The following is a 25,506-nucleotide window of genomic DNA, read 5'->3' on the forward strand; positions in this document are numbered from 1 at the left end:
GGTTGAGTTACTTTGGCAGAAGCACCTAGGATAGGTGGCAAGGATCACTTTGCTGTTCCTTAAGGCTCCCATTGCCAGAACTCTGCAGTCAAGCTCTGCCCACTTCAGGGGGCTCCCCACTCACCTTTATGCTCCCCATGCTGTGTCTGCCCTTTCATAAGTTCAGAAGACACAGCACCTCTCTACACAGTGGCAGATCACCTAGGAATAGGCCCTATGAACTAATCCCTCTTCCCACTCAGTCACTAAACTTTAGGCTCTCCTGCTCTCTCTCACTCTCTTTTTTTGAGACAGGGTCTTGCTCTGTCACCCAGGCAGGAGTGCAGTGGCATGATCTCAGCTCACTGCAACCTCCGCCTCCAGGGCTCAGGTGATCCTCCTGCCTCAGCCTCCTGAGTAGCTGGGACTACAGGCGCACGCTGCCACAACCAGCTAATTTTTGTATTTTTGGTAGAGAGAGGGTTTGGTTATGTTGCCCAGGCTGGTCTTGAACTCCTAAGCTCAAGCCATCTTCCTGCCTCAGCCTCCCAAAGTACTGGGATTACAGGTGTGAGCCACCGTGCCTGGCTTCCTGCTCTTAAGGGACTCAGGGACCCCCCAAAAGATTGATCTCTGATAACAGGCAAATAGTCCCCAAATTCATTCTCGGAGCCATGGATAGCTATTGATCCACCGGCCTCAGCCTCCCAAAGTGCTGGGATTACAGGCACCACACCCGGCCAAAATCCCATGTATTTAACTTGTAGGTTTTTGCTTTCATGATATTTGCTCAACATTCATGTGCTGTAAAACAGTTAGCAGGGAAATAACTTGATGATGGCTAGCTTTGTCTAATGTTTCATAAGATTTTCATGCATAATTGTTGCCCAAGCATAATTGTTAAGAACAAGTGACTTAAATATATGTAAGTAGGATAAAAGTTTTAAAATATACCTTTTGGCAGGCCGAGGTGGCTTATGCCTGTAATCCCATCACTTTGGGAGGCCAAGGCAGGGGGATCACAAGGTCAAGAGATTGAGACCATCCTGGCCAACATGGTGAAACCCGGTCTCAACTAAAAATACAAAAATTAGCTGGGCGTGGTGGCAGGTGCCTGTAATCCCAGCTACTCAGGAGGCTGAGGCAGGAGAATCGCTTGAACCTGGGAGGTGGAGGTTGCAGTGAGCCAAGATCACGCCATTGCACTCCAGCCTGGGTGACAGAGCAAGACTCCGTGTCAAAAAAAAAAAGTGTATATATATATATTTATTATTATTTATTTATTTATTTGAGAAGGAGTGTCGCTCTGAAGCCCAGGCTGGAGTGCAGTGGCGTGATCTCGGCTCACTGGCACCTCCGCCTCCTGGTTCATGCCATTCTCCTGCCTCAGCCTCCCGAGTAGCTGGGACTACAGGCACCTGCCACCACGCCCAGCTAATTTTTTGTATTTTTAGTAGAGACTGGGTTTCACCATGTTAGCCAGGATGGTCTCAATCTCCTGACCTCGTGATCCGCCCGCCTCGGCCTCCCAAAGTGCTGTGATTACAGGTGTGAGCCACTGCACCCGGCCAATATATATACCTTTTAACAGTAATCATGTTTTGTTTTGTTTTGTTTTTGTCATTTTGGAGACAGGATCTCCTCTATCACCCAGGCTGGAGTGCTGTGGCTTGATTATAACTCACTGCAGTCTCGAACTTCCAAGCTGAAGTGATCCTCCTGTCTCAGCCTCCTGAGTAACAGATGTGGACCACCACTCCTGGCTGATGGTTTTATTTTCATTTTTGTAGAGACAGGGTCTCCCTATGTTGCCCAGGGTGGTCTCCAAGGCCTGGGGGCCTCAAGCGATCTTCCTACCTCGGCCTCCCAAAATGCTGGAATTACAGGTGAGCCACCATGCCTGGCCAATAATATGTCTGTTTAAAAATAGTTTCCCAAATCTCTTCAGTAACTTACTCTCTTAAAGTTATACTAGGTTAAATTAAGTGATGGCTATTCATTGTATGTCTAGATCATTTCCCAACAAGATAAAATACTGAAACATTAACTGCTGAACATAAGTTTATCTACTTTTGTCTTCTTATTATAAAGGAACTAGAGATAGTTGGGTCTGTTAGTAAATACATCCTTTGCCACTTCAAAATTGTGCTATGGGGCAGGGTACAGTGGCTCATGCCTGTAATCCCAGCACTTTGGGAGGCTGAAGCAGGACAATCACTTGAGGCCAGGAGTTTGAGGCTCCAGTAAGCTATAATCATGTCACTGCATTCCAGCCTGGGCGACAGAGCAAGACCCCGTAGTAGTACTAGTTACTCATGAGGTCAAAGTGGGAGGATCACTTGGGCCCAGGAGTTTGAGGTTGCAGTGAGCTATGATGGCTCCACTGGGCAATACAGCAAGACCTTGTCTAAATAAATAAATTAACAAACAAATAAATAAAATTATACTATGAGAAAGCACATACTTCTAGAAATTATAAAATGATGTATTTATAGATTTTTCATTCTACAGAATGCTGCTGTAACAGTTTGTAACTGCTTACTTCCTAGTTTTCACTAGAAATTAAGGTTACTAAGGGTTAAGAATTTTAATTAATATGTGTAGTTAAAACTAGAAGTAATAAGGGAAACAACTTTGTATGCAAAATATACAAGAAAACTAATGCATACTTTTGGTTAGGAAACTTATAAGGTATAAGAATTTTGGGGGGTTAAAGGAAAATATTAATTTTGTCTAGTTTGGAGGTTATTTAAGGTTGTTTCAGAATGAAAGAAGGAAATGGGGAGGTGCATGGGGAAAGGGAAGGCCTTGCTCAATGAGAGCAAAGCTATACCTAGATAGGAGAAATAAGTTCTGGTGTTCTGCTGCACAGCAAGGTGACTATAGTTAGTACAATGTATTACATATTTCAAGATAACTAAAATACATTATTTCTTTTCTTTTTTTTTTTTTTTTTTTTGACACGAAGTCTCTGTCGCCCAGGCTAGAGTGCAGTGGTGTGATCTCTGCTTACTGCAACTTCTGCCTCCCAGGTTCAAGCAATTTTTGTGTCTGAGCCTCCTGCGTAGCTGGGATTACAGGCACACGCCACCATGTCCAGCTAGGTAGGGGGGTGGGTGTGTGTGTGTGTGTGTGTGTGTGTGTGTGTGTGTGTTTAGTAGAGAAAGGGTTTCGCCATGTTGGCCAGGCTGGTCTCGAACCCCTGACCTCAAGTGATCTGCCGCCTCCTCCTCCCAAAGTACTGGGATTACCCGTGCGAGCCATCGTGCCTAGTCTAGAATTTCTTTTTAGAGACAGGATTTTGCTATGTTGGCTGGGCTAGATATGAACACCTGGGTTTAGGCAATCCTCCTGCCTCAGTTTCCCAAGTAGCTGAGACTATAGGCATGTAGCACTATGCCTGGCTAAAAGAGAGGATTTAAAATGTTGTCTACTTGGTATGGTGGATCATGCCTGTAATTCCAGCACTTTGAGAGGCTGAGGCGGGAGGGTCACTTGAGCTCAGGAGTTCAAGACCAGCCTGGGCAACATGGCCAAACATGTCTCTACTAAAAATACAAAAATTAGCTGGGCGTGGTAGCATGTGCCTGTAGTCCTGGCTACTGGGAAGGCTGAGGTGGAAGGATCAGCTGAACCCAGGGGGCTGAGGCTGTAGTGAGCCATGATCATGCCACTGCGCTCCAGCCTGGGTGACAGAGTAAGACCCTGTCTCAAAAAATAAATAAATAAATAAATAAAAATTTTAAAAAATAAATAAAGTACTGTCACCACAAAGAAATAATAAATATTTGAGGTGATATATAAGCCAATTATTCTGATCTGATTATTCCATAATGTATACATGTATTGAAATATTGCTTTGTATCCCATAAATATAAACAATTATTTATCAATTAAAATAAAATGAAACAAAAAAACCTGAATGGATATAGAACATTGGGAGAAAGAGAATTTTGTATAGTCAAACTGACTAAAATTTAATGAATTTATTTAAAAGGTTTTACAAATTAGCCTTAATATAAAAAAATACACTTATGCAAAACTAGAATTTGGGCTTGGTGGCCCATGCCCGTAATCTCATCCATTTGGGAAGCTGAGGCAGGAGGATCACCTGAGGCCAGGAGTTCAAGACCAGCCTAAGCAACATAGTGGGAACTTGTCTCTCCAAAAAAAAAAAAAAAACTTGACTGGGCACGCATGCACCTGTAGTTCCAGCTACTGCGGAGACTGAGGTGGGAGGATGGCTTGGGCCCAGAAGGTCAAGGCTGCAGTGAGCTGTGATTGTACTCCAGCCTAGGAAACAGGGCAAGACCCTGTTTCTAAATAAAAATAAAAATAAATGAATAAATCAATAAATGACAAGGTTTTCTAGAAGCTTTTGTCAGCTCTTGAAAAGAGATTGCTGGCTGGGTGCCGTGGCTCACGCCTATAATCCCAGCACTTTGGGAGGTGGAGGTGAGTGGATCACGAGGCCAAGAGATTAAGACCATTCTGGCCAACATGATGAAACCCCCTCTACTAAAAAACAATACAAAAATTAGCTGGGCGTGGTGGTGCATGCCTGTAGTCCCAGCTACTCGGGAGGCTGAGGCAGGAGAATTGCTTGAACCCGGGAAGCAGAGGTTGTAGTGAGCTGAGATCACGCCATTGCACTCCAGTGTGGGCAACAAAAAAAGAAAAGAAAAGAATAAAATAAAATAAAAGAGATTGCAAAAGGTTTTTCTTTACCTTTTTTTTTTTTTAGACAGAGTCTCGCTCTGTCACCCAGGCTGGAGCGCAATGGCACGATATCTACTCACTGCAACCTCTGCCTCCCGGGCTCAAGCGATTCTCCTGTCTCAGCCTCCCGAGTAGCTGGGATTACAGGCACCTGCCACCATGCCCAGCTAATTTTTGTATTTTTAGTAGAGACAGGGTTTCATCATATTGGTCAGGCTGCTCGAACTTCTGACCTCAGGTGATCTGCCCGCCTTGGCCTCCCAAAGTGCTGGGATTACAGGCGTGAGCCACTGCGCCCGGTCTCTAGTATTGTTTCATTTATTTTTATTTTTTGTAGAGACAGAGTCTCGCTATGTTGCCCTGGCTGGTCTTGAAATCCTGGGCTGAAAAGTCAGAACCTTTGGCTTTAACTCTGAGTGAGATGTGAGCCATTGGATAATTTGAGCAGGGAAAGGATCAGATTCCGTTCATGTTTTATAAGCGTCATTCAGGCCACTGTGTAGAAAAGAGAAACAGGAACATCAGTTAGGTGGATACTTCAATGATTCTGGCAAGAGATGATGGATGTTCAGATGAGGGAAATCACAATAGTATCAGTGACAAGTGGTGAGATTCTGAAGATTTTGAAATTAGAGCCACCAGGATTGGCTAATATGGGTAGTGATCTATAATAGGAAGAGAGGAGTCAAGAATAACTTCTAAGATTTTAGCCAGAGTAACTAGAAAGATATAAATTGCCACTTAGAGATGGGAAAGACTAGGGAAGGAGAAGGAGCAGGTGTAGAGGAAGATCAGGCTGTTTATCCGCTGTGAGGCTTTAGGTGAGTTGCTTAACCACCCTGATCCCCAGTTTCTTCGTTTGTACAATGGTTATAATAATTGCTCCCCTGCAGAGTGGTGGTGAGAATTTTGTTTGTTCGTTTTTTGAGATGGAGTCTCACTCTGTTGCCCAGACTAGAGTGCAGTGGCATGATCTCGGCTCACGGCCACCTCTGTCTCCCGGGTTCAAGCAATTCTTCTGCCTCAGTCTCCTGAGTAGCTGGGACTATAGGCACATGCCAGCACCCCTGGTTAATTTTTGTATTTTTAGTAGAGATGGGGTTTCACCGTGTTGGCCAGGCTGGTCTTGAACTCCTGACCTCAAATGATCCGCTCACCTTAGCCTCCCAAAATGCTGGGATTACAAGTGTGAGCCACCATGTCTGGCTAGTGGTGAGAACTGAGCAAGATCCTGAACTCAGAAGCTTGGCATATGTGTGTACCCAATGCACCTGTCACCCACAACCCTACGATAGCACATGGTCATCATACCTCCTCAGGAAGCAACTGGAAGGAGAGGAAGACTCTGCCTATGAGTCTATACTCTCTAGCTCCTCTCTTCTGCTTCCTTTAGGTGGAAGTGGGACAGGCCTTTTTGACCTTGTAAGTTTTCTTTCTTTAGGGTCTTACATGCTGATGGAGATGATGATGCTAGTGGTGGCTGGTGGATGATGACAAATGCTCATATTCCCAAGGCCTTGAGGTTTACAAAACACTTCATGGACAGTATCTCATCTGATCCAGCAAGGCAGGAATTATACTTATTTTATGAAGTAGAAGAATGAAGTATTTATAAAACCAAATAGGTTGAGTGCAGTGGCTCACGCCTGTAATCCCAACACTTTGGGAGGTGAAGGTGGGAGGATCTCTTCAGCCCAGGAGTTAGAGACCAGCCTGGGCAACACAGTGAGACTCCTGTCTCTACAAAATAAATTTTAAAAAGTAACCGGGTTTGGTGGCGCCTGCCTGTGGTCCCAGCAACTCAGGAGACTAAGGTGGATCACTTGATCCTGTGAGGTTGAGGCTACAGTGAGACATGATCATGCCATGGCACTCCAGCCTGGGTGACAGAGTGAGACCTTGCCTCAAAAAAATAATATAAATAAAATAAAATAAATAAAAATAAAAAACAGGCTGGGCGTGGTGGCTCACGCCTGTAATCCCAACACTTTGGGAGGCCAAGACGGGTGGAGCACCTGAGGTCAGGAGTTCAAGACCAGCCTGGCCAACATGGTGAAACCCCGTCTCTACTAAAAATACAAAAATTAGCTGGGCGTGGTGGCGGGTACCTGTAATCCCAGCTACTCAGGAGGCTGAGGCAGGAGAATCACTTGAACCTGGGAGGCAGAGGTTGCAGTGAGCCAAGATCATGCCACTGCACTCCAGCCTGGGTGACAGAGCGAGACTCCGTCTCAAATAATAATAATAATAAATAAATAAAAATAAAAAACAACATAAAACCCAGGCTATAAACCCAAAGAGATATACCCAGCTATCTCATAGAATCTCATTTAATCTGAGGGAGGAAAGCAGGTGGAGGAGAAGGTCTTGAAGTAAGCATCCAAGGGGGAATGCCACCCAGCTGTGTCCAGCTGTACCCAGCTAGGAGATAGACTGTGCCTCTACTTTTCTTCCCCCAGGAGAGGGCCCAGAGGGGCCTGCTTGGGTCCTAGTCTCCCTGTCCCAGCCACTCTGAGCATGCCTGGTGTTCAGGTGTGTGTGCGGTCTGCAGACTCACTGCTTCTGAGGTTTAGGCAAGCGGGTCTCATATATTGTCCTGTTCCAGTTACTCCTTCCAGTTACTCCCACTTACTGAGGCTACAGCGGAGAGGACTGGAGCCCAGAAGAGTCAACATTCTTAAGGAAACACAATTAGAAAGTGCAGTCTGGGCCGGGTACGGTGGCTCAGGCCTATAATCTCAGCACTTTGAGAGGTCGAGGCGGGTGGATCACTTGAGCTCAGGAGTTTGAGACCAGCCTGACCAACATGGTGAAACCCCGTCTCTACTACAAATACAAAAAAATTAGCCTGGCATGATGGCACACTCCTATAATCCCAGCTACTTGGGAGGCTGAGGTAGGAGAATCGCTTGAACCCAGGAGGCAGAGGTTGCAGTGAGCCGAGATCCTGCCATTACACTCTAGCCTGGGCAAAAAAGAGCAAAACTCTGTTTCAAAAAAAAAAAAAAAAAGAAGAAGAAGAGAAAGAAAAAAGAAAGTGCAGTCTAAGTTCCAACTCGGAGGGAAATCCTGCATATGTTCCCTTCCCTCTCCTCCCCCTAGACTGGGAAGTGGGGGCCAGCCCAGCTGCCCACTCCCCTCAATATACCAGGTGCCAGAACACAGCTGTTTCTCCATTGTTCCCCAACTCAGGCGGGCTGTAATTGGTGGGGCAGAGCAGGGCGGAGCTACCCCCGTGTTGAATGCAGTGGGGCTATCTCCACTCCCGGCAAATCCAGCCAGAGACTGATTCTGAGCAGCAGTTCTGCCCGGTGAGAGCTGCCACCGATTGGTGGGGGTAGGGGACTGAGAGGTCAGGGAGTGTCAGGTCAGGGTGGATCAGGAGCCCCAAAAGAAAAATTAGAATTGCCTGGAGAAGAACTCCTGCTAGACTGAGGGAGAAGGGTTAGGGAACTCCAGGGGCATAGAGGCTGTGCAAGAGGAGGGGGTGACTAGAGGAAGAGAGGGGCCAGGGAGCAGTAGGAATGCCTAGAGCTGGGAATGGCAAGCTGTAGGTCTTGGTTTACTCTTGCCTTGGTTCAGTCTCCCCATCTATGCTATGGTGAGAACCTTCCTGCCTCAGCTGCCTTAAGAAGAGAAAGCGCTTCATGAAAGCAAAAATGACCTACAAATTGAGGTCAGGAGCAGGAAGGTGTAAACTGAAGGGAGGGGGAACTCCTGCCCACCCCATGTCCTTGCCAGGTGAGGCAGAACCAGGACATGCAAGCCTAAAGTCTGTGTTGTCTTCCCAGGCACTGACTCACTGGCCCTGCCATGCCCGCGCCACTGCTCCCGCTGCTGCTTCGATTGCTGCTGTCCCGCCTGCTGCTGCCTGCTGCCCGCTTGGCCCGCCAATACATCCTGCCCCTGCTGCGCCGATTGGCCCGCCGCCTGGGCTCCCAGGACATGCGAGAGGCTTTGCTGGGCTGTCTGCTGTTCATTCTCAGCCAGCGACACTCGCCAGACGCTGGGGAGGCCTCAAGAGTGGACCGCCTGGAGAGGAGGGAGAGGTTAGGCCCCCAAAAGTGAGGCCACAAGTCCTGGCAGCAGCTGTATCCACAAAATGCTTTCTTTTGGAGTAGAATAATCCTAGCACCAGCACTGACCGAAGCCTGCCCGGTGGACAGAAGATATAGTGAGGGTTGTGCATGAGAGGGATCTGCCACAGACATGCCTCTCCACTCCCAACAGAAATGTCTTTCTGGAAGAATGCCTTGCATCTAGCACAAAACTGATTATTGCCCCTCTGTCCTCCAGCAGTTCCTCCCAAAGACCACTCCTAATCACCTCTGGCCTCAGGTGGGAGGGGAACTAACACCCACCCACCTCTGCCCTCCCTGCAAATGGGAACATCAAGGTTCCCAATGCTTAACTGAGGGACAAGTGACAATTTAGCAGAGAGGGAAGATTTGAATCCAGACTGTCTTCCGGACTCAGGACCTACCTTAAAATAATATCTGAGTTGCCTATGGAGGCAGACCTGCCTGCAAAGCCCAGCACTCAGCAAGTGCTCAATAAATATTTGATTTGAATTCTTTCCATGGCTTTGAAAGTCTAATCACCCAGACTGTTGCTCTGCAAAACAGTTTAACCTGGCCTGGCAGTTGGTGGGGGTGGGGGAGAGGAGAGATGGACAATTGTATAAGAGTTTATTTTGCTACCTATTCCATTATGGTTTCAGTCCTCACAGCCTGGAAGTTGTTTCCCCTGCTTAGTTTCGGTCAGTATGTCACACTGTGACCCAGAAATGGCTTGAGTCCATCTAGGAGGAAGTTTGCCTGGCTAGCTCACAGTAGGGAGGAAAATAGCCTCCAGCGAGTTTGAGGACTTCTCAGCTAGTGGTGGTGGGAAGAGGGGTGATACGTTTGCTAAGAGACTGGGTGGGAGGCCACCCAGGGAGGCAGTGCAGAAATGCATCCCCTTGAGGGTCATCCCACCCTAGAAGAGGCTAGGGGTGGGTGAATGGCCTTAAGAACTGACTTCATCATTTCCTCCTCCCTAGTGGGAGGCCCCTCAGGGGTCAAATAAGAGCCTCAGAAGAGTCAACATGCTTAAGGAAACACAGAAAGTGCAGTCTGGGCTGGGCGCGGTGGCTCACGCCTGTAATCTCAGCACTTTGGGAGGCTGAGGCAGGCGGATCACCTGAGGTCGGGAGTTCGAGACCAGCCTGAACAACATGGAGAAACCCCGTCTCTACTAAAAATGCAAAATTAGCCGGGCGTGGTGGCGTATGCCTGTAATTCCAGCTCCTCCGGAGGCTGAGGCAGGAGAATCGCTTGAATCCGGGAGGCGGAGGTTGCAGTGAACCGAGATCGCGCCATTGCTCTCCAAGCCGGACAACAAGAGCGAAACTCCGTCTTAAAAAAAAAAAAAAAAAAAGAGTTAGACACATTTGCATCCCAGCCTCCGGATAATTTGCTTATTGCTCCCAGGTAATAATCCTCTCTCTCTGGGTGAATGTTGGGCTCTATCTAGGTTCAGAGGAGGACAGTGAGGAGTACCGGACCCAGTTGGGATTCCCGTCCCCTCCCCACACCCGTCAGAAGGCTAGGTTGGGGAAGAAGTGAGCCCCGAGCTATGCGCCCCACCCCCAGCCCTGCGGGGCTTTCTGCCTGCCGCACGCCGTCCCTCCCCACTACCCCATCGGCTTCCTTCGGGAATCTTCAAAGCCAGTGTACGTGCTCCCAGGTCTCAGGGAGGCGACCCAGGGGGAGGGGCAGAGAGAAGGGAGTCCGAGCCGCTGGGCCCCTAACCGCGTCCCTTTCCGAAGTCTCGGGTGCCCAAAGGCGCCCGCCGCCAGTCCCAGGCCCGAAGGGCCCCTCCCACTGAGTCGGCTCTGGTCTCCCCGCCCCTGAGCCGCGAGGACTGGACGCAGCCGGCTGCGGAGCTCTGGGCGGGCGCTGGGGTCGCCTGTTGCAGCCTCTCTTCCGCCCGGCGGCCCACACCGGTCAGGCCCGGCGCGGGCTGCGCTCTCCAGCCGTGGCTATGGCCCCAGCCCCGAGATGAGGAGGGAGAGAACTAGGGGCCCGCAGGCCTGGGAATTTCCGTCCCCCGCCAAATCCGGATGCTCACTCCAAAGTCTCAGCAGGTGCGCGGGGCGGGGCCGGGGGGCCTGGCGGGGTGGGGTGGGGGCGAGGTCTGCGCCGTTCTCACGCTGCCGGGCGGGACAGGGGGCCAGTAGGGGGACCTGCTGGGCTACAGTGTCTTAGGGGAGTCAGAATCTTTGGTTTCTGGATGCGGGGCCACTTTTCTGGGCCTTCGAAGGCCATTATTAGATGACTGCCTCCCCAAACTCCCCAGCCATTTACAGTTGCCCCAGGAACATAGGGTAGGGGGAAGAGGTCTCGAAAATTAGACTAGAAGACCAGCCCAGACCTAGCTGAACAAAGAATTTAGTCTTCTCGAACCCCGAGCCAGTACCCACCCTGTGAACACACCTGTCTTTACTTTAAAAATCTTGATGTTTTATTCATCATGGAGTCTTTTAAAAAAAAAAAACAAAAACCGAGTCTCGCTCTGTTGCTCAGGCTGGAGGGCAGTGGTGCGATCACAGCTTACTGCAGCCTCGACCTCATGGACTCAAGCCATCCTCCCAGCCATCCTCCCACCTCAGCCTCCCAAAATGCCAGGACCACAAGCATGCATCAACATGCTCAGCTAATTTTTTTTTTTTTTTTTTTTTTTAAAGAGATAGAGTCTCCCTGTGTTGCCCAGGCTGGTCTTGAACTCCTAAGCTCAAGTGATTCTTCTACCTTGGCCTCTCAAAGTGCTGGGATGACAGATGTGAGCCACTGCACTTGGCATCATGGAGTCTTGATTTGTAGACATTGCATTAAAACTTATTTTGGTAAGGGCTGGGTGCGGTGGCTCACGCCTGTCATCCCAGTACTTTGGGAGGCCAAGGCGGGCGGATCACAAGGTCAGGAGTTCGAGACCAGCCTGACCAACGTGGTGAAACCCCATCTCTACTAAAAAAAAAAAAAAATACAAAAATTAGCTGGGCGTAGTGGCACGTGCCTGTAATCCCAGCTACTCAGGAGGCTAAGGCAGGAGACTCGCTTGAACCCAGGAGGTGGAGGTTGCAGTGAGCACGCCACTGCACTCCAGCCTGGGTGACAGAGTGAGACTCCGTCTCAAAGAAAAAAAAAAGACTTATTTTGATTACATTAAAATGTATCTTTTTTTGTTTGTTTGTTTGTTTTTTCAGACAAGGTCTTGCTCTGTTGCCCAGGCTGGAGTGCAATGGCAGGATGATGGCTCACTGCAGCCTCCACCTCCCGGGCTCTAGTGAACCTCCCACCTCAGCCTCTGGAGTAGCTGGAACCACAGGCTCGAGCCACCATGCCTGGCTAATTTATTTTAATTTTTTTTGTAGAGATGGGGTCTCACTATGTTGCCCAGGCTAGTCTTGAACTCCTGGGCTCAAGTGATCCTCCCACCTCGGCCTCCAAAAGTGCTGAGATTTCAGGCATGAGCCACCACTCCTGGCCTAAAATTTATCTTAATGAGTTTTTTGGCTCCCCCTTACATTTTACACCCCTGGCAAGTGCCTCACTGGCCTCTCCCTAGTCCCAGCCCTGTCACAAGGCCGTGGAGATACAAACACAACAGAACACAGACAGTCATGAGACATGTGCTGGTTACCAACCCCCAGGCCAAGCAAACACACTTCCAGCAAACACACATGACTTGTTGGTGACAGCTGAGAGGACACACGCCTGGGGAGAGAGAGGGCTGTGTGTGAGGTGGTGAGGCATGCCTGGGGCCTGCCAAGTTGGGGAGGGAGTCTGGGGCAAGCCATGGTCCCATATAGGGTGGTGAATAAGGTGTAGAGTAGAGGTGCAGCAGGACCAACCCTTCCCACCCCACCCCTTCGACAGGGACCTGAGGGAGCTCAGGGAGGGAGAGAGGCCAGAAGACCAGGCAGACACTGAACAGAGCTGGCAAGGCCTGGCTAGAAAAACTCCAGGCAAGGCCTGTGTAAGTTGGGGCTCCCCAGGCTGTCCAGCAGGGGGCCCTGGCACCCAGCAACCTCCTCTGCTTGGCTAGGGGCCCAGCAGGATGGATGCCAGATGGACTTCTCTCCAACAATAACAGCCCTGGCTGTTGCCATCCGCCGAGCTGGCAGGCCCCCAGTGCGGGTGGGGAGAGGAACCAGCTTTTCCCAGTCTGGCCTGAGACCCTCACCACTTCCCTCCAGTTTTCTTCCACCTCCAGCCCCCTTTGTACACAACTGCAGCCACTGGTCACCAGCCTTGCCATGCCTGGCAGATCTTCTGACCACTAGCCCTGCCACCCCCACAGACCCAGAGACCAGGAAAGGAGGGTGGGGAGCGAGGAAGGAGGCCAAGGCAGAGGGGAGAGGAGGGCTACGAGAGGAAGAGAGAGAGACTGGACAAACATGAGGGCAGGAATTAGGGGGCTGTGGACAGACATGAAGCCACTCTCAAGTCATGGGGCTGTGCCTAGAAAAATACCACCCAAACCCATCTTCCTGCCCTCTGGTTAGGGCTGGCGGGGCTGTGGGGGATGGGGGGGTGGGGAGGGTTGGGAAGGAATATGTGTGTCATCTCTGTGGGGCATGGAAACAGAAGGCTGGGGACACCCATTCTGGAGTAGCTTGGGGAGAGCCACTGACCCTAATTAGAAAAGCCACCTCTCTCCTTAGGGCCCTGTCTGTTTCTCTGGGGACAGGGTAGGACTACCTTATCCCTATGATGTGAGGTACTGCCAATTGTTAATCAGTGTCTGTGGCTTCTCTAGGGGACAAGCCCTTCGGGTCAGTGGGCATGGGGTGGGCAGCGTGGGTTGGATTTTCTCTTAGGACCTTTCCAGCCTTAGGATCATCCTCTAGCACTGAGTGCTGCTGGAAGGGCAGGGAGTGCCCCCCACCCCACCCCATTTATTGCCCGACCAAAGAGAGGGCCTCCCTCCCCCTCCCCTGAAGGGACTTGGTGGACCACCCCTCAGCACGCCCACACCTTCCTCCTTAGCTAGTGGAGGACGTGCTTAGCAAGGCTTCCGCCTCTCAGGACGGCTGCGACAATAGGATTCACTCAGGATGTAAGGGTGTTCCTGGCTTTTTCTCTTCCCATTCCCACCTGTGCCTCAGTTTTCCAAAGTGCTGGATTTAGAAAGGGTGAATTATGAGGGAGCTGGAGGGCTTTGCCCCGTCCCCCTCCGCGCGCACACACAAGCACAGGCAGAGGCACACACCCCTTCCAAGTCAAAGTTGTGGGTGGTGTGGTGTTTGCGCGTCTGTGGCTGGGACTGGATGTGTCAGGGATGGGAAAACCCATCATGCTGGTCACAGAAAATGGGAGGTGCGGACAGAAGCAGTTTTGAAAGAAAAGAAGAGGAAGGGGACTGAAAGAAAGAAGGGGCATTGAAAGGGAGGGCGCTGGGAGGAAAAAGGTGCAGTGTGGAGGAAGCGCGGCGTGGGCAGGGCTTGGGAAGAGATAACGGAATATCTGAGGTGGAGTGGGCCGTGGGCGTCGGGGCCGGTCTGAGTAGCGGGTGTGTAAATGGAACAGTCCCGAGATGGATTTTATGGGAGTCTGCGCAGGTCCTTAATGTGTGGCTGTACCCTCCAGCCCCATGTACCCCACACGATGGACAGCCTTGGTGTGGCAGGGCCCAAAGAGGTCCTATCTACCGAAATAACACGACCAGGCGGCCCTGGGGGCGCAGGGGCTCGGGATGGGAGTGGCGGAGCGCGCAAAGTCGCCGCGGGGTGGCAGGGGTGGGCCGGTGGCGGGGCCGCGGGCGTGGGGGAGGTGGCAGTGGGCGTAGGGCGGGGCGGGCTCAGCGGAGGGCGGGTTTGAATGTGCCCCGGCGGGAGCGGGAAGCTGCAGGGAGAGCGCGCGGATCTCAGCGCGGGAGCAGTGCTTCTGCGGCAGGTGCTGCCCGGGGCCGGGGACTGGGGACTGCCAGGGCGGAAGACGCCGCTGCCCGCCTGCCACGGAGGGCAGGGAGGCCGCGCCTGCCGGCTCCGCAGCCCGGAGAAGGGACGCCGGGTGGGGCCCCAGTGCGGAGCGTGCGGAGCCGCGCAGCACGTGGCGCGCACGGGCCAGGGAGCCGGAGGACCCTGCGGGGACCGGGACCCGAGCTGGGCTGGGCGGCCTGGCTCCCGGGCCTAAAACAGGCTGCGGTCACGTTGACCTCCGCAAGGGGCAGGCGAGTGGACGGGTGATCCCGATCACTCTGGTCGGTATCAGGGAGGGGCCGTGCCGCTAACTGCGCTAGCGGAGGGGTATGCGGATGGGGATGGAGGCTCGCGAGCGGAGGTGCAGGGCTATCTCTTTAACTCCGATCTTTTACTGGCTAAACTCGTATCCCTGGCGTCTCCTTCCTGCGCACGTCCTCATTTACTGATTTACTGTGAGGGTATATGAGAGGGCGAAGACACACAGTCCTCGGCTTTGCTTACCAGGAGAGAGCAGTGGTAGGTCAAGGCTGGCTCCAACCCTGCCCTCACACCTCTAGGGGTCTCTCTCCAGCCCTGTGGTAGTCCCTTTGCCTACTCCTCTCGGTGGCCTCCAGACCCTCCAACTTTCCTCCTGCTTGTGTAAGCTCCCCATGCCAGGATGTGTGTGATGGGGCGGGGCTGAGGTGCCTGACACTCAAGTCAGGCTGGGAATGATCTTGGTCTCCACCTCATTTTTCCCTTTAGTTGAATCAGAGTTCCCCCCACCTCCCAGTCTACAGGGCTAGTTGAGAAGCAGCTTTTATACCTCTCTCCATTCCAAAAGGAGCTTGAACATTTAATATGGATTCTAGCTCCTCCACTCACCAGCTCTGTGACTTCAGGCAAGTGACTCAACCCCTCTGAACCTCAGCTGGCCCCATCTATTCAGTGCTAGTACTAGCTTATGGGTGGTTGTGAAGAAAAAACAAGAGATCTGCAGGTAGTGGCTGGCCCCATGTGAGATCCTGGGAGTGGAGAATTGCAGGAGAGGTGTTGGGAGTCTGGAGGCAGGGATGTACTCAATTTGGTGGCTGCTTTCAGGGGCCCACCTCAGCAGGCCAAGGCATAGTTGAAGGGACACCAGATGCTCTGAGCTGGTATCAGATCCCTGTTTGCCGCTGGGCAAAGGCAGACAAGAGCAAAACACGAAGGCTGGCCAGCTGAATGTTAGGATATGGGCAGGAGGAGAGGGCTGGAGTTGAATTGTGCCCAAGACTGGTATGGGGACTCCTGAGAACACAGAGAGCAGGGGTGTAGCAGGGGGACAGGGAAGAAATAAATACTTCTTCTCTAAGCCTAAGCCAGTTTTACCCAGGAGAACAGGAGCTATTCTCCCCACCCCAGGCCCCTATCTGCTTTGAAGCTACACCTGCTCTTAACTGTCAGGAATCTTGCCTGTGGGGTGGAGTACAGGGTATGCGGGTATGAAATAAGAACCTAGAGGAAGAGTCCCTACTACTTAATAGAAAACCTGAGACCTAGGCAGGCTCGGTGGCTCATGCCTGTAATCCCAGCACTTTGGGAAGCCAAGGTGGGTGGATCACCTGAGGTTGGGAGTTCGAAACCAGCCTGGTCAACATGGTGAAACCCCGTCTCTACTAAAAATACAGAAAGCCGGGGGTGGTGGCAGGAGTCTGTATTCCCAGCTACTTGGGAGGCTGAGGCAGGAGAATCACTTGAACCTGGGAGGCAGAATTTGCAGTGAGCCGAGATCATGCCATTGCACCTCAGCCTGGGCAACAGGAGCAAAAACTCCGTCTCAAAAAAAAAAAAAAGAAAAAACCTGAGACCTGAGGGTTTCCCCCACCCCCACCCCAGTAATGCCCTCTTGCCTTCATCTCTCTAGAAAATGTAAATATGATTAGTCACCCCCTGGTGCCCAGGACAGTGCCTGGCTAGCATGCAGAGGTCCTCAGTAAATATTTGTCGAAGGCGTGATTGGAGGAATCCTTCTGCCTCCATCTGGAGGTGTGGGGCTGAAGGGGTGAGGATGACCTCTGAGAGCTTGGAGTTTCCCTGGGGAGGGTTGAGAGGAACTACAGGGAGGTTGGAGAGCCCATGGAAGGTCTCATGGTGCCCAGCTGCTTCTGTTTGTCGAGTGGGGCCAGAAGCAATGCTGCACCTGCGAGAGCTCCCCTGCTGAGACTCCCTGTTCTCTTATCTCCCGAGCGACTAGGGGTGGCTTTTTATCTCCTGGGTGTGCTTCTGCTTCTTTGCTTGCAAGGCTTCTCAGAATGGGGCCCCATGAAGCCTGAGAGACTCTCTCCTGATACGCCCTGTGCCACCTTTTTCATTCTGGATGCGCACCCAGGAGCCTGTGGACAAGGCCCGCTGCCTGAGTCTGAACTAGGAGCACCTTCTAGGGACTACCCAGGCTTGCTCTGCTCTGACCCTTCTGCTGGCCAGTCTGGGCACCTGGTGAGTGCCCAGAAAGGGAGAGAGGGGAAGCTGTCCTTTCACCCCAAACAGCAAGGCCTGGGCCCAGCTAGGCCTGAGTGTGGGGGATGTGTCAGTGCACATCTGCCTGGCTTCCCATGCCATCCAATGGGAAAGCTGTTTAATCTGCTGGTGCCAGGGGGTCTCCCCCTACACAAATGGGGAGCAGGAGAGGGACGCTGAGGGAGAAGGATAGGAGCTTTGGGATCCACCCCTCCAATCTTCTTTTCAAGGTCACTCTTAGAAAGGGGAAGCGGACAGGAGCCTGTGACTGAGAGAGGAACTAAGGGAGGGCTAGGTGACCCTGGGGTTGGGAGGGGGGGAGGGAGAAGGGCGGTGCCCCCACATCCATTATGAAATATTTTCCTGGAAAACCGGCCAGCAACTAGGAAGCCCCTGGGCAGTGGCTGGAAAGAAAGGTTAAGGTGTCAACAGCAGAGAGGCTGGAATCTGGGGTGCCTCCAGGAGAGGACAGCCCCACTCTAGCCATGAATCCAGGGGCTCCCCAGGGAGGGTGGAGAGACCAGACTTGCGGAGAGGGGCCTGAGGAGCTTCTCGTTTGGCCTCAGTCATCATCGATGTTGTCGCAGCTGCTGCAGATCTGCCTGTTCTGTGTCTTTCCTCCTCCTCCCCCGACCTCTTTGCTGTGTCTCCTCCATTTGTCTCCCTCCTTCCCTTGTCATCACTGTCCCTGACCCCTCTCGTCCTCTTGCCTGCCTTCTTTGACTGTCTTTCCCTCCCTCCCATCATCTTTCCTCCTCCTTCCCTCCTGCTCTCCACCCTCCTGTTTCCCAGCTTATAAACTGCTTCGGCTGCTGGATAAAAATAGCGGTGGCAGCGGCCAGGCCGGGAGCCAGGTAGAGTCTGAGCAGGCAGGGGGGCCGCGCGGGACTGGCCTGCTGGGCCAGGGGGCTGGGTGGGGGTCAAGTTGAGTGGTCCTGAGGGGCAGGGTACAGAGGGAGTCTTACTGGACTCCTCGACTGGCCTGTTCTGTCAGCCCTGCCGCCTCTCCCCCTAAGAGCCTGAGGAGGCCTGTGGCAGGGCCAAGACAGGGCCTTACACTGTTCCTGCCCCCAGCAGGCCCCTGAGGGAGGGAGCTGTCAGCCAGGGAAAACCGAGAACACCATCACCATGACAACCAGTCACCAGCCTCAGGACAGGTAAGGGGTAAGGGATAAGGGGCTGGGCTGTGGATCCAGGGAATGGGTTTTCAGGGAGCTGGGTGCGGTGTTCTTTGGAATTGCCACTGCTGGCTGGCCTTCCAGCCAGGTAGCTATGAGTCAGGTCTGCATCAGGGGCGGGGACCCCCTGTGCCTTGGCTGGGTGCTGGCTGGGGTGTCTGCGGGAAGGGCAGGGTGCGTGGGCAGCAGTCCTTCCCTGGCCTGTCTGTGTTTCCACTGTTGCTCTCCAGCCAGTTAGCGGCTTCCGGCTCCTCCCGCCACCACTGTGGGGAGAGGATACTTGGCTGCACCCCTCCTTCCAATGCACATCTGGCAGAACTGCCCTGGGGCCTCTGCCTTAGATGACCTGGCCCACCCTGGTTCTTGATCTGATCTTCCTCTCAATTCCCCGCCTCTGGAGCCTGTGAACTCCCAATCAAGTTAGACTTGCATTTATGACTGTGAATATGTATTTTGGAAGAAGAGGCTGTAGCTTAATTTAATTTCTCAAAGGGATCTGGGACCCAAGAAGGCTGAGGAAGTGATCCCTGAGATCCAAAGCTCCTTCAAAGCGTCAGGCTCTGTCCTTCCCTCCAACTCAGGCCCCAGAAACCCATCACGTCTGCCCTACCCACCCCATCTCCCTCCTGTACCAAAGGCTATGAAACTAGGCCACTTGTGCCTGTGGGGGCTTTGAGCATGTAGCTTAATCTCTCTGGGAGTTTTTTCACCTGTAAAATAGAGCTAAAAGTATCTACTTCCCGGGAAGTGGATCTAGAAGTAAGGGACTTTAAGGAGGCATGGCAGTAAGTCCAGGCCCCAGGGTGCTTCCCTGCCTCCTGTGCTCCATTCCCAGGCTGCCTGCCCATTCTGTCCCCACCTCCGCTCTCCTGTGGGCAGCTCCCTGAAGGCCTCTCCGGCTCCATTTGCCTTATTGCACAGCTCAGTCATTTCCCAGCGCCCCCCCCGCCGCCCTGATCCTCTGTCCTATGTGACTTTGGGAGTTTTTCCTTCCGCTGTGGGCCTCTGAACCAAGCCTTTAGCTTCTCCAAGGGAAGCGTGTATGTGAGGGGGTTGGGGGGCTGCAGTTGCATTCACTCAGACCTGCTCACGTGGTGCGCTCACCACGCCATCCCTGTGTGAGGCCTGCCAGTGGTCCAGGCTCCTGCACTCTGGCCAGGCCTGTCTTCTCACTGCCTTGGGCTTTATCCCTGCCATCTCTGAAGAGAGCTGGTGTTGGCTCTGGGGAGGGTGTGCAAACCCAACTGGAGATCTACATGGGCCGGGTTGGGGTTACTCAGCTTTCAGGCAAGGCCTATCTGGGAGAAGTTGGCGTGACCCGGAAGGGCCTTGAGGTATAGGGCTTGGGGCATTGCCCTGGCCAAAAGTGGGCAGCCCTTATTTACACCCTGAGGCCCAGATGACCTCCGGTGGCCCCATACCTCCTGGCCTGCCCTGTGGTATGAACTACAAAGTTCTGTTTGGCCAGGAAGAAAACAGCTCTAAGGCCCTCTCTTCACAGCGGCCCTGAGGCACCCTGCCTGCCTGCCCCTGTAGGTCCAGAATAGTATGGGAGTTTCTCAACTTCAGAATCCTCTCTGGGGAGCAACACAGTCCCTGACCAGACAGCATAATTACTTCCAGCCTGCCTGGTGGGGGTGGAAGACACTTGCTGCTTGCTTTCTCACTCATCCACCCACCCCCTGCCCTTCGGCAGGATTTCCAAAACCATCTCCGGATGTGTGGGTCACACTGGTTCCCAGCCTGCAGAGTCCCCCGAGCCTTCCAGGGCTGATAACCATGGTCCTGTCAGCCATGCCATTCAGTCCTATGACCCTGACCCCATCCCCACCCCGAATTCCAACGAGCCATGTACCCTTTTCTCCCCCCACACCATAAGAGGACACATGCAAATGGACACAAACACAGACGCCCTGTGCCCTGGGACCTAGAGAGACTGACGATGGACAGGGGCTTCCCTGGGGCGCATCGTGGAGTGGGGCAGGATGGTGCGTCACTTGGCCCCTCTTTCCTCCTCCATTGCAGATACAAAGCTGTCTGGCTTATCTTCTTCATGCTGGGTCTGGGAACGCTGCTCCCGTGGAATTTTTTCATGACGGCCACTCAGGTGAGGCTGGAGGGACTGGGCTCCATGGGGCAGTGCCCACTGTGCCTGCAGGATCTGACTCTGTGCTGGTAGGCACAGGGAGAGAGATTTCAACACTCCTCTCTGCAACCCCTGCAGTATTTCACAAACCGCCTGGACATGTCCCAGAATGTGTCCTTGGTCACTGCTGAACTGAGCAAGGACGCCCAGGCGTCAGCCGCCCCTGCAGCACCCTTGCCTGAGCGGAACCCTCTCAGTGCCATCTTCAACAATGTCATGACCCTATGTGCCATGCTGCCCCTGCTGTTATTCACCTACCTCAACTCCTTCCTGCATCAGAGGTGAGTGCCCACCCCCTCCCCAGCCCCCAGCCTGACCCTCACTGTGTCCTGCACCCCCTTGGCTGAGCCCCAGCTTTGCCCACTTGTCTCTGCCACCCTTGGCCTCTCCCGGCAGGATCCCCCAGTCCGTACGGATCCTGGGCAGCCTGGTGGCCATCCTGCTGGTGTTTCTGATCACTGCCATCCTGGTGAAGGTGCAGCTGGATGCTCTGCCCTTCTTTGTCATCACCATGATCAAGATCGTGCTCATTAATTGTAAGCTGGGCCAGGAGGGGGCCTGTGGGAGGAGGCGTGCCCAACTACCCCCACTCTTTTTTCAGACCCACTGTTAGCCAGAGAGAAGCCCAGCCTCCGCCTGGAGGGAGTGGATGCTGTGAGCAGTTGGGATTCAGAGGCCTGAGTGGGCCTGGACCAGGGCTGGGAGGGGGCAGAGAGAAGGGCAGCTCAGCCTCAAGGCTCACCGAGAGTAAAGTAGGAATGACAGGGACCTGTCTTCTTGGGCACCCCCAACGGCCAGCCCTAGCTCCCCTGCTCATGCCCACCCTGTTTCCCCAGCATTTGGTGCCATCCTGCAGGGCAGCCTGTTTGGTCTGGCTGGCCTTCTGCCTGCCAGCTACACGGCCCCCATCATGAGTGGCCAGGGCCTAGCAGGCTTCTTTGCCTCCGTGGCCATGATCTGCGCTATTGCCAGTAAGTCCGGCTGTCTACCGGCCCTGTGCCCTGGTGTGGTGGGGAGAGGGGATGGGGCTTGTCTCTGATCACTGACACCACCCCAGGTGGCTCGGAGCTATCAGAAAGTGCCTTCGGCTACTTTATCACAGCCTGTGCTGTTATTATTTTGACCATCATCTGTTACCTGGGCCTGCCCCGCCTGGTGAGTAAATGGAGGGAGCTGGGGTTTGGGGTATAGGGGTCTGGGGTTCCAGACCACGGGTGTTCTGAGGACAAAATCTGGAGGAGGCTGGGATTCTGGAGATTCTGCCTCTGAATCCACCTCCCCCGTCTCCCTTACTTGATAGGAATTCTACCGCTACTACCAGCAGCTCAAGCTCGAAGGACCCGGGGAGCAGGAGACCAAGTTGGACCTCATTACCAAAGGTCCGAAGAGCCTGAGGAAGCTGGGGTGGAGGATGGTATACCAGGCGGGGGATAGCATGAGCAAAGAGAACAAAGATGAGTGCACTGTGTTAGCTAGCAGCCCCGAGCCAGAGGAGGACTGAAGGACTAGAGTGGGGAGAGGGGGACAAGAGGAAATAAGGGCCGGCAATGATAAAATGGGGGCAGATCCTAGATGACCTTGAATGCCTGAGGTGTTTGGACTAAAGGCAGTGGGAAGCAATTTCAGATTCTTGAGTGAGGAATAACATGGCCTGAGGCTCCTGGGAGAGGCCAGGCCCCCCGGGACTTGAGCTGTAGGGATTTGGAGGCGAGGTCTGGGTTAGGGTTAGAGTACGGCTGGGACTGGTTAAGGAGGCGTCTACTTTCAAGTAATCCCAGCCATTCTGGGGAATGTTTATGTTGTCTTCTGTTGCTCTGTCCTCCCCACAACTTGGAGATTTCTTCCCCCCCGCAGGAGAGGAGCCAAGAGCAGGCAAAGAGGAGTCCGGAGTTTCAGTCTCCAACTCTCAGCCCACCAACGAAAGCCACTCTATCAAAGCCATCCTGAAAAATGTACTAGGGGAGGTTATCCTACCTTCCACCCCTTGTCCTCTTTCTCTCCTCCTTTTGCTCCCTGCCCCTGCCACCCATCTCCTCCCTTTCTGACCTGAGAGTGGTCACTCCTGGATTCTTTTGTGTGTGTGTGCCTGCATGCTGGGGGTGGGGATTCGTGGTTCCTTTTTTTTTTTTTTTTTTGAGACAGAGTTTCACTCTTGTTGCCCAGGCTGGAGTGCAATGGTGCAATCTCCACTCGCTGCAACCTCCATCTCCCAGGTTCAAGTGATTCTCCTGCCTCAGCCTCCCAAGTAGCTGAGACTACAGGCATATGCCACCATGCCCAGCTAATTTTTTGTATTTAGTAGAGACGGGGTTTCACCAGGTCAAACTGGTCTCAAACTCCTGACCTCAGGGGATCCACCCACCTTGGCCTCCCAAAGTGCTGAGATTACAGGCATGAGCCACCGCGCCTGGCCTCGATTCATGATTCTTTAATGCACGGCCACCGTGAAGACACAGGCACTTGGGTGACTCTACCCCTTCTATCTAGATCTCAGTCCTGGCTTTCTCTGTCTGCTTCATCTTCACTATCACCATTGGGATGTTTCCAGCCGTGACTGTTGAGGTCAAGTCAAGCATCGCAGGCAGCAGCACCTGGGGTGAGGATGCCATAGCTTCCCAGGATGGGAACAGACAGGATCTTGAGTTGGGCTGGAAGTGGGGAAGACAGGGAGCCTGGGTCACCTTCTCCCCGTTTCCTGGGTCCATTTGCCCTTCCCTGGGCTGGAAGCATCTTCTCCATTTTACTTTTGGGGAAGCTGAGGCCCAGTGAAGGTTAGGCTTGCTATACCTGCCTCTGTGAGCCTGATAACCACCCGTTCATCTCCTCTTCCAGAACGTTACTTCATTCCTGTGTCCTGTTTCTTGACTTTCAATATCTTTGACTGGTTGGGCCGGAGCCTCACAGCTGTATTTATGTGGGTAAGTGGAGGAAGAGGGCCCCAGGCCCCTGTGGGAAGTAAGAGTCCAGCCTGGATCCAGAGAGGGAACCCAAGAAAGTATGGTAGTAAGGGGACCATTTGTTTTAAAGTCGAGGCATAATTTATGTATAGTTAAGTACAAGTCTTAAGTGTACAACTTAATGAATATATATATATATACATACCTGCCCAGATTGAGATGTAGAATATTTCCAGCACTCAGAAGGCTCCACCATGCCCCTTTCAAGAGTAACCCCCTAAGGAGAACCAGGCTTTGAGGTTTCAGTTCAGGTCCTGAGGGGCCCCAGATGGATCCTTGGGGGCCTGGCTGTGCCCTGGGGTGGCAGCCTGGGCTGAGGCCCTGCCTGGTGCCCACAGCCTGGGAAGGACAGCCGCTGGCTGCCAAGCCTGGTGCTGGCCCGGCTGGTGTTTGTGCCACTGCTGCTGCTGTGCAACATCAAGCCCCGCCGCTACCTGACTGTGGTCTTCGAGCACGATGCCTGGTTCATCTTCTTCATGGCCGCCTTTGCCTTCTCCAACGGCTACCTCGCCAGCCTCTGCATGTGCTTCGGGCCCAAGTGAGTAGGGCTGGCAGGGAATTTGGTGGCATCAGACAGGATCTAGAGTTCCAGTGGGGGACACTCAGTAGAGGGAGGGCAAAAGGAGAGTCCCTGCTCCCAGAGCTGAGAGGAGAGATGGCTCAGGAGGGGCTCCTAGGCTGAGGGGATAGTGACTGTAGTGGAGGGGGGTGTCCAGGCTTACTTGGGTGGAGGTGGAGACGGGCTCGCAGGAAGGAGTGAAAGACAACCCCACCACACACATTCCCTCAAGGATGAGAAGCCAGGTTGGGGTTAGGCAGCTAGGATGGGTTGATCAGCAGAATGAGGTTCGACAGTCAAGTTGCCCCACCCCACCCCTCCTTCCACCCAGAGGCTGTGGGCTGGGGTACAGCCATTCTGAGGTAGCCTTGCCCTTCCTTCCCCACTTAGGAAAGTGAAGCCGGCTGAGGCAGAGACCGCAGGAGCCATCATGGCCTTCTTCCTGTGTCTGGGTCTGGCACTGGGGGCTGTTTTCTCCTTCCTGTTTCGGGCAATTGTGTGACAAAGGATGGACAGAAGGACTGCCTGCCTCCCTCCCTGTCTGCCTCCTGCCCCTTCCTTCTGCCAGGGGTGATCCTGAGTGGTCTGGCGGTTTTTTCTTCTAACTGACTTCTGCTTTCCATGGCGTGTGCTGGGTCCGGATCTCCAGGCCCTGGGGAGGGAGCCTTTGGACGGACAGTGGGGACATTGTGGGCTTGGGGCTCAGAGTCGAGGGACGGGGTGTAGCCTCGGCATCTGCTTGAGTTTCTCCACTCTTGGCTCTGACTGATCCCTGCTTGTGCAGGCCAGTGGAGGCTCCTGGGCTTGGAGAACACGTGTGTCTCTGTGTATGTGTCTGTGTGTCTGTGTCCGTGTCTGTCAGACTGTCTGCCTGTCCCAGGGTGGCTAGGAGCTGGGTCTGACCGTTGTATGGTTTGACCTGATATACCCCATTCTCCCCTGTGCCTCCTCCTCTATGTTCTCTCCATGTCCCCCTCCCAGCTCCCCATGCCCAGTTCCTACCCATCATGCACCCTGTACAGTTGCCACGTTACTGCCTTTTTTAAAAATATATTTGACAGAAACCAGGTGCCTTCAGAGGCTCTCTGATTTAAATAAACCTTTCTTGTTTTTTTCTCCATGGCTCCCTGTGTCCTCCAGCCGTGGCTTCATGCCCTGGAGTGGGTAGAGGGCTGGCAGCCTGAGTCTGGGAGATGAGCATGACCCAGCTGGGCCCTGGCCAGGACTGGACCGGGGTCCAAGGGGGAGGAGGGTGGAGTAGGCCTCTTGGCCTCAGAGGGGCTGCAGTGCCCCCTGCTGGGGCCACAGGGGAGGGACAGGCCTGGAACCAGAACACCAAGACTGTTAGCCAAGGCAGAAAGAACGGGTTTTTCTTTGCTGCTTCATTCTTTCTTTCGTAGGACAGAGAGGATGGAGATAGCTCCCCATCTTTCCTTTGTCTTCACTGCCAGCCCCTCCACTCTGTCCCCAGCCCCAGCAATGAACTCTACAAAACTGGCCAGCTCCTGGCCGCACTCCCACAC

The 25,506-nt window shown here is 53.2% G+C and overlaps 2 protein-coding genes across 14 annotated transcripts; both read left to right on the forward strand.

Moving 5' to 3' along the window:
* Window positions 1-7,966: 7,966 nt before the first annotated feature.
* Window positions 7,967-9,274, forward strand: MYMX (myomixer, myoblast fusion factor). Of its 2 annotated transcripts, none has more exons than XM_054493115.1 (2): window positions 7,967-8,009; window positions 8,490-9,274. In XM_054493115.1, the coding sequence occupies exon 2, from the start codon at window positions 8,512-8,514 to the stop codon at window positions 8,764-8,766; it is 255 nt and encodes an 84-aa protein (XP_054349090.1). In that variant the 5' UTR covers window positions 7,967-8,009; window positions 8,490-8,511; the 3' UTR covers window positions 8,767-9,274. The 2 variants fall into 2 exon arrangements, with proteins under 2 accessions (XP_054349090.1, XP_063521755.1); XM_063665685.1 differs by lacking the exon at window positions 7,967-8,009 and adding an exon at window positions 8,280-8,374.
* Window positions 9,275-10,329: 1,055 nt separating this feature from the next.
* Window positions 10,330-25,099, forward strand: SLC29A1 (solute carrier family 29 member 1 (Augustine blood group)). 12 transcript variants are annotated; one of them, XM_054490189.2, is made up of 14 exons: window positions 10,606-10,825; window positions 12,618-12,717; window positions 18,221-18,300; window positions 20,347-20,428; window positions 20,546-20,748; window positions 20,864-21,003; window positions 21,304-21,438; window positions 21,525-21,622; window positions 21,768-21,846; window positions 22,322-22,419; window positions 22,955-23,063; window positions 23,300-23,385; window positions 23,763-23,962; window positions 24,374-25,099. In XM_054490189.2, the coding sequence occupies exons 1-14, from the start codon at window positions 10,740-10,742 to the stop codon at window positions 24,483-24,485; spliced, it is 1,608 nt and encodes a 535-aa protein (XP_054346164.2). In that variant the 5' UTR covers window positions 10,606-10,739; the 3' UTR covers window positions 24,486-25,099. The 12 variants fall into 12 exon arrangements, with proteins under 12 accessions (XP_054346159.2, XP_054346158.2, XP_054346160.2 ...); XM_054490179.2 differs by lacking the exons at window positions 10,606-10,825; window positions 12,618-12,717 and adding exons at window positions 13,968-14,060; window positions 17,016-17,122; XM_054490178.2 differs by lacking the exons at window positions 10,606-10,825; window positions 12,618-12,717 and adding exons at window positions 13,983-14,060; window positions 17,016-17,122 and having other exon boundaries at window positions 18,218-18,300.
* The last annotated feature ends 407 nt before the right edge of the window (window positions 25,100-25,506 follow it).

This window comes from Pongo pygmaeus, chromosome 5, assembly GCF_028885625.2.
Source record: "Pongo pygmaeus isolate AG05252 chromosome 5, NHGRI_mPonPyg2-v2.0_pri, whole genome shotgun sequence".
Lineage (NCBI taxonomy): Eukaryota > Metazoa > Chordata > Mammalia > Primates > Hominidae > Pongo > Pongo pygmaeus.

Coding starts and splice junctions, on each gene's coding strand:
- MYMX (XM_054493115.1), top strand. CDS start 8,512: ATGCCCGCGCCACTGCTCCCGCTGCTGCTTCGATTGCTGCTGTCCCGC.
- SLC29A1 (XM_054490189.2), top strand. CDS start 10,740: ATGAGGAGGGAGAGAACTAGGGGCCCGCAGGCCTGGGAATTTCCGTCC. Junction 20,429..20,545: donor TTTTCATGACGGCCACTCAG/GTGAGGCTGGAG, acceptor CAACCCCTGCAG/TATTTCACAAACCGCCTGGA. Junction 23,963..24,373: donor TGCATGTGCTTCGGGCCCAA/GTGAGTAGGGCT, acceptor TTCCCCACTTAG/GAAAGTGAAGCCGGCTGAGG.